Genomic DNA, 7,500 nt, shown 5'->3' on the forward strand with positions numbered 1-7,500 from the left:
TGGCGGCTTTGTTTACACCTGATGACCTACTGACATACTTCCTTGTAGTGCAGGTTAATTAACTTATGAATGAACTCTTAGCTTGCTTATTAGCCACACGTAGTTCATGATAATGGGGTGCGAATTTAATAATAATAATCATTTCCAATTTTTTATTTTTTAATATTCCAAAACATCTCGCGGGCCGCATGAAACCTGCCCGCGGGCCGTATCTCTGACATCCCTGATCTAGATGGACCCATCCTTGGAATATATACATCATATAGATATGTTGAACCTGTGCTGAGTCAGATGGCATTGCTCTGCAGAGGAAGGTTTTTAAATCTGTGTCCCTGGGAACTCATTTCCTACTCTTGCAGAAGTCGGTAGGGGAGACCAGGGGCAATTGTAACAAGGGGCAATTATGTAACATCTCAATTTGCACGAATCAGAAACAAGACAGAACCATGAAACTCTGCACATGGCTGTGGTATGTTCAAAAGTTGCACATAATAACTTTAACTACCGGTATATACTATATATTTGGAGTCCATTGTGGTCCTTAGTATTTATATGAAGGTAGTATGTGTGTTGTTACAATCGCCCCAGCACGTGGGGGCAAATGTAACATTAACTTTGCTTGCAAAAAAAAACATTTGATGACCGTTAACAAGTACAACACTGATAGTTACAAAAAGTTGTATGCAAATAGTTCAAGGTTTTTTTGAGAAGGCCTAATGACATAAAAACCAAACATTGTTACAACTGCCCCCGGGCTCCCCTACTGGGAGGACACTAAGACAGTGTGAAGGCTGATTTCAGCAGGCGATGTCCCACTGAGACAGACAGCATGACTCTGCCCCTCTATCTTCTGTTGGGCCTGCTGGGTGTCAGTATGTCATACTCATCTCTTGGAGCACCACGTCGCAGTTGCTGAAGGAGAAGCGGCGGGGTCGAGGAGGTGAAGGGACACAGAGAGAGGAGAGACAAGAACATAACTGAAGTTCAGTGTGTCCTTTAATTATAATCATGACGTTTGTCAGGTTTTTAGGCCGTCACATTTCATCTTACCTGGTAAACAGGGTTTCGACTGTTGTTGTCATTTGGGATGAGGTGCTGTTTGTCGGAGGCTGTGGAGAAAGAGACTCATGTTGAGCAAGAGGGAGAGCGGGCCAATGATGCAAAGAAAGCAGTCAAACTTGTGTCCAGAGGGGGTGTGGCCTAAAGGAATATGATACACAGTGTTTTGGGGGGATTGGCTTGTTGGTCAACTTATGCATTAAGTGATGAGAACATAGACACCAAAATCAACCGTGTAACGCCTGGCCAACATCTCCCTGTTGGATCATTGGCTCTGATGCTCCATGCTTAATACACATGTTGAGTGATAGTCGACAGCCATTTGAGTAATAAAACGTTGTTGGTTGCTGTTGTTTTTGTTGGTTGTTGTTTTTTATTATTAAAAATGTAATATTGACAATATATGGTGTTGTTTAAGTTAATTTATTTTGAACTATTTCAGGTGAGAAATGTAGGCTATTAGCCTCCCCCTTTTTTTTTTTTTTAGCTGTACACACTCTCCCACCTCCTTCATATGGAACATGGAAAGTATAGGCAGAGATGGTCCATAATAGAGATACGTCACTCCAAGCTCACAAGTTTGGCAGGTCTGCATGCATGTGCCCCTTTTTAACATTGAGCACTGCCCCTCTAAAGGTCTCTGCACGGCCCTGCTAGGATTAGACTGATAATGGCTGGGTTTCCCAAAAGCTTCTTTGCGCTAAGAAGCTAATTTAACCCTTCTTAAGGCCCCCTTAAGAAGCAAACGCGTTTCCCAATTGCTTCTTTACGAAGGCATGCGTTTCCCAAAAGCTTCTTAGCGCTAAGAAGCTTCTTTGACCCTTCTTAAGGCTCCCGTAAGAAGCCAACGAAGCCAACGCGTTTCCCGATTGCTTCTTAGCCTAAAATTATCTTCCAATTATCTTCCGTTAAGAAGGCTGCGTTTCCCAAAAGCTTCTTAGCGCTAAGATGATCTTTCGTTAAGAAGGTTTTGTAAGAAGGGTCTGGGGCATTCTTAACACCTTCTTAATGACAAAACACTGGCAGATCCAGCCGCGTCAGGCAAAAGGAGATACTTGTGTCCACTGTTCCTCTTGTGTTTTGCCCTTTTTCCTTTCTTTCATGCACCCTTTAATGTTTAAAATTGGGGAACACTTGAAAATCTCCCCTCTATGTATGGTTACTTGTGTTTTAAATGTTTTACCGTAGGCTATATTCCTCTAATCAGAATGGATTCCTTTTATAATGTTGTGGATTTATATAGCACCTTTCACAGAACCCAAGGTCGCTTAAATTCTGTAGTGTTTCTCTGTTTTGTTGTATGCTGTGTATATAAAGCAATTTGAACTGCAGTCCATGTCTGAAATAAATAATGTTTAATAAAGTTTAACATGACCATGATTAGGTTATTCTACAACAGTGTTTCTCAACCACTGAGTCGTGGCCCACTGGTGGGCTCAGAGTGCCATCAAGTGGGCCGCAGAGGACCTCTCACATCAAGATGGTGGACAGCTCCAGTTAAGATGCTTCTTAAGAGCCTTCTATTTTTTTTATTTTTCTCTTCTGTTAAGAAGGCGTTTGGGAAACACTTCTTTGGAGCCTTCTTAACTCCTTAAGAAGCTTCTTAACCCCTTAAGAAGCTTCTTAACTCTTAAGAAGCTTCTTTGTTGGGAAACTCAGCCATTGTTGGTTTGCTCATATTGGCCTTTTATATCGGCCACCCGGTGTCGTCCACCTCGGATATGATGGACATGATGCAGTTTGACCTACATATTTATTGTAGGACTGATCGATATTACCCTGGTGGTCTATCTATGGGAAACCATTGACCTCAATTCATTTGAATGCAACGTTCTGATCAGATTCCACATAGAGAGCCAAAGTCAACGTCACTTCCTGCTTCAACATGGGCACCAGAGAGACCTTTCATCCGCCATCTATTTTCCCATTGACATTTCGCAAAATGCCTATAAAAAATAGTTTTAGAGAGACCAGAGAAGATTTCACTCAGACCAAAACAAACAAACAAACAAACAAAACATCAGGTACGGGCTGATGATGGAACCCAGGAAGTGAAAGGACTCCACAGTGTTGACTGGGGAGTCATCCAGGGTGATGGGGGAAGGTGGGGCTGCGTTCCTCCTGTAGTCCATAACCATCTCCACTGTCTTTTGAGCATTAAGCTCAGGTTCTTCTACGTTATAGTATTCAAACATCCTAGATAGACAGACATCTTTTACCTTTCTTGTTAGCGGTGCGTGGACCAGTCCGAGCCTGAGAGGCAACACAATAGACAGCCACTCCTATCACGACTGTAGCCGCCAGGTTTCCTGCAACGATGCCTGTTATCGCAGCCACATCCAGGTCAATGCAGTTATCACAGGCTGGACACACACACACACACACACACACGCACACGCACGCACACACACACACGCGCGCACACACACACACACACACACACACACACGTGCACACACACACACACACACACACACACACACACACACACACACACACACACACACACACACATTAATTGTATGTCCACAAACCAAAATATTAATAACTGCCATTCGATCTTTGATGTGTGATGATTGTCAAGAAAATCTAAACTATGTAATATGTAAATACGATGACGTGATGTCGTCATGTAATAGCTTATGAAACCACAACTGCTGCAGAACTTACTCCGAAATTTCACGTAGATTTTGAATTCATCACTTGTTTCATCACTAGTCTTCTTGCATGTGTACTCCCCTGAAACGTCATCACGGTATTCTAATGTCCTACTGCCCGATGTTCCATTTTGTGCGTCAAGCATGTAACCTGTAGGACAGGTCAGTTTAATCCCATCGGTCATGGAATCCACTTTAATCATGGAGCCTTCATCTGTGGAGGAAACAGAAACATTAGAATCAGATTATAGATGCACAAAATGTGTTCATTCTTTAATTACTTCTCTGGATCAATTACCACTGTTGTATCTCTACATGAAGCTTATGTAATTTAAGAAATTCTTACCTGCGCAATTGACAAATGCTGTAGGAGAAGAAAGAAAACATTTTATTGTAAGCAAAGAATTTGATGGAGCTTATTTTCTCATAAGCCCCGTTGTTGTGTATCTTCAGAAAACAGGAAATGTTTGCCACCATTTTGGTATCACTTCATTAGTAACAAAAGCCGTGCCAGAAGAAGAAGCAGCCTACCGGTCAGTTGCCACAGCAGCAGCAGATGGGCCAGCAGTAACATCTGGCCTCTCATGGTGTTCTTACTCCACTGGGTTCTGATGAGAGAAGATCTTACAGTATCACTACTCAAAGGCAGAGATGGGACAAATACACACATTATTTACTGAAGTAGCTAGAAATACAGTTACTTGTGTACAGACTCTGGTAAAAGTAGAAGTACTGATTCAACTTTGTTTACTCAAGTAACAGTAAAACAGTACAGGCTCTGAAATATAATAAAGTCATAAAACAAAAACATGTAGTTCTACCAGCTGTTTCTGTGCAAAGCTAACTGAAACTCACGTCATATTAATATAATCCAAAGACTAGTAAAGGTAAAAGATCCCCTCCAAACATGTTTTAAGATGTATAAAGAATATACTTTGATTAATCATTTGTGTGATATGGTTTTCCACAAAAAGGTGCACATAATGCGTGAAAGTTGGGAGAGAGCGAGATGAGGGAGACAAACAACGTTACATCGATTTTGTCTGTCGGGTATTAAAACTACAAGTAACTAGCCTGTTTTGAAAATGTAGGGAGTAGAAAGTACAGAAATCTGTGTTAAAATGTAGGGAGTAAAAGTAAAAAGTTGGCAGAAAAAATAAAAACTCATTAAAATACAGATACCTGAAAATCCTACTTAAGTACAGTAACACAGTATTTGTACTTTGTTACTTCCCATCTATCTCTGCTCAACGTACAGTCAGAGGAGAAGCAGGAAGGGCGCCATTTTATGCTCTCAGTCAACCATTTTATTTAATTGTTTTCTATCGATGAATCAAAGATAAACTACACAAGTTGGAGTGTCCTCTAAATAATCATTATAGGCAGGCAAGAATCACCATGTGGCTTTGAGATTCGTTCTTTTTTTTAAGTTTAGATTGTTTTCCTCCAACAAAACACAAACTGTCACAGGTCACATACTGAACTAAAAATACAATACATCAATACATTTTAAATAAAAATTAAAAACACCAACCTCGGAGTAAAACGATGCTGTGTCCCTGTTGTCTCCCGTGTCTTGTCTCAGTCTGTGTGCGTGTGTGTATGTGTGTGTGTGTGTGTGAATAGGAAGTGAGTGTGATTGGCTTATTTTCCGTCTCACCAGGCCCTGTTGATTTCTACATCTGGAGCTTTTCTGGCTGTGTGACTTACAGCAGGCGCCTTATGTCAGTGTAAACTGGGCCTTATGTCAGTGTAAACTGGGCCGGGCTTTGAAAGTCTGTTGCAGACAAAGTGGGCTTGTGTTTGTTTTGGTATCCCACAGAAAAGCCAATGTGAACTGTTCATTAATCCAGGCTTATATTATATGTTTGTCATTTATAGGAAGGGTTTAATTTCTTGTTCATTGCTCAAGAAATCTCTAAAATCAATCTAAAAGGGTTATTATTACTGATTAGATGCTCTAAAATGCTCTCAACCTTTCTCCATATCAAGGACCACTAATTAGTCCTCATTAGGGCCACCACTGTGTTGGGGAGTAGTTAACTACTTTGCAGTACAATTTGCAGTAGTTTAAGTGCATTCAAATTTCAGTCGCTTTTTAACTACTTTAGGTAGTTTAGGTTGCCAATTCCAAAGATATTTATAGTATTCTCATTACGGTTTTAGCATGATTCCTTCAGAATGAGTCTTTCGGAGCCACAGATCATTGACCATGGTTTTCATCTGATTAAAATGACCTGCGGTTTGTGACCAAGATGTCTGCGATCGAATGCTATGAGTTTCCCTAAAAATGTATATTTTTCCTGATGCCACCGCAACAATATCCTCTCCTTAAAAAGCATCATGCAGCAGCAAAAAGCAGCTTGTCCTAGTCCCTGAATCAGGGGTGTCACGCATACGGCCCAGGGGCCAGAACCGGCCCACCTAAAGGGTCCAATCTGGCCCACATGATGACTTTGCAAAGTATGAAAATTGCAATCCAATTGTTCAAACTCATGATTTGGAGCAAGTTACAATATTAAGTAGCCTATTCATGTTATCTGTATTCATTACTAAATGGTGAACTATTTTTCATTACCCTTTAATATAAAGAATTGCAAAAGTTTCTATATGTAGTAGATTTGATACGATAGGCCTATGGTTTCTGAGATAATCCCATGTGAAACCTGTTTCCTTAAAATAGGCCTAATTCTTTACACTAAAAGAAACATGGACATGTTGTTATTTAAAGGTTAATTATGCATTGGTTTTCTTTGTCTGGCCCACTTCAGACAGAACTGGGTCCCATGTGGCCTGTGGACTAAAATGAGTGTGACACCTAGTGTCATCAGTGTCAGTTTAGTTGTACTTATGATTATGTTATGAGATTCCAGACTCAGATTCTGATCATTTCTTGTGATGTAGTTTGGATGTAGTTGAGCTACTTTTTGAAAGTCATTTTAGTTTGACAAGCATTTTTTTTTTAGTAGTTAAGATGTAAGTTAACGTCTTTCATTGTGATGTAGTAGTTTGGTAAAGTTTTAAAGTAGTTTCCCCAGCACCGAGGGCCACAAAACTCCATTTGATGTCTCTTGGATGCAAATCTGAGAATATTTATATTTTTATTGCACAGAATTCCATGACTACCGGTATCTGCATTGTAGGTTGAGAGTGAAACTATGAGCAAAACAGTCATTCTACATTCTCTTATGTTCACTTTTTGTCAATGAAATGAAGTTGAACAATTCATTATTCCCCTTTTTTGCTGGCGACCCTCTGGAACTCCCTCACGGACCCCTGGTAGTCCACGGACCCCACATTGAGAACCATTGATGTAAATAACAGTCTCATGGTGACTAAACCCTGCAATTATTACTCATTCGGTAATCTACTCATCATATTGGGTTATGGAATTAATACTAATCAAATTGGTTGCATTGACTGTATTGTTGCTGTGTGGGAGATGTGCGCCGCAGAGTCAGATTTGGTCAAACAAATAGAAGAGGAACACAGCGTCCTGTGTTCAACTCCCTGTGTGTTGTGTCTGTCCCGCTGTGCACATAGTCCCTGTTCACTGTGTCTGTCCCGCTGTGCACAGAGAAGCAGCACAGAGACACACTGAGCCTCCCACAACAACACACCTTCCTGTCGCACTAAACCCACAAGAACCTGTGTGACCCGCTACAGCACCTGGTACACACACACAGGCACACACGCGCGAGAGAGCGCACGCACGCACGCACGCACGCACGCACGCACACACACACACACACACACACACACACACACACACACACACACACAC

The 7,500-nt window shown here is 41.1% G+C and overlaps 1 protein-coding gene across 1 annotated transcript in view; it reads right to left on the reverse strand.

Moving 5' to 3' along the window:
* Positions 1-5,388, reverse strand: part of LOC310776895 (T-cell surface glycoprotein CD3 gamma chain) — a 5,518-nt gene extending 130 nt beyond the window's left edge. Inside the window, exons 1-7 of the mRNA XM_083637098.1 lie at positions 5,251-5,388; positions 4,248-4,324; positions 4,063-4,080; positions 3,730-3,930; positions 3,279-3,422; positions 1,051-1,109; positions 1-912 (exon numbers count right to left, since the gene is read on the reverse strand). The exon at positions 1-912 is cut by the window's left edge and continues 130 nt beyond it. Coding sequence (XP_083493224.1) covers positions 844-912; positions 1,051-1,109; positions 3,279-3,422; positions 3,730-3,930; positions 4,063-4,080; positions 4,248-4,302 — 546 coding nt within the window. The 5' untranslated portion in view covers positions 4,303-4,324; positions 5,251-5,388 and the 3' untranslated portion in view covers positions 1-843. The remainder of the gene's footprint in view (positions 913-1,050; positions 1,110-3,278; positions 3,423-3,729; positions 3,931-4,062; positions 4,081-4,247; positions 4,325-5,250) is intronic.
* Positions 5,389-7,500: the final 2,112 nt, after the last annotated feature.

Source organism: Poromitra crassiceps, assembly GCF_964638095.1.
Source record: "Poromitra crassiceps genome assembly, chromosome: 5".
Taxonomy (NCBI): Eukaryota; Metazoa; Chordata; class Actinopteri; order Beryciformes; family Melamphaidae; genus Poromitra; species Poromitra crassiceps.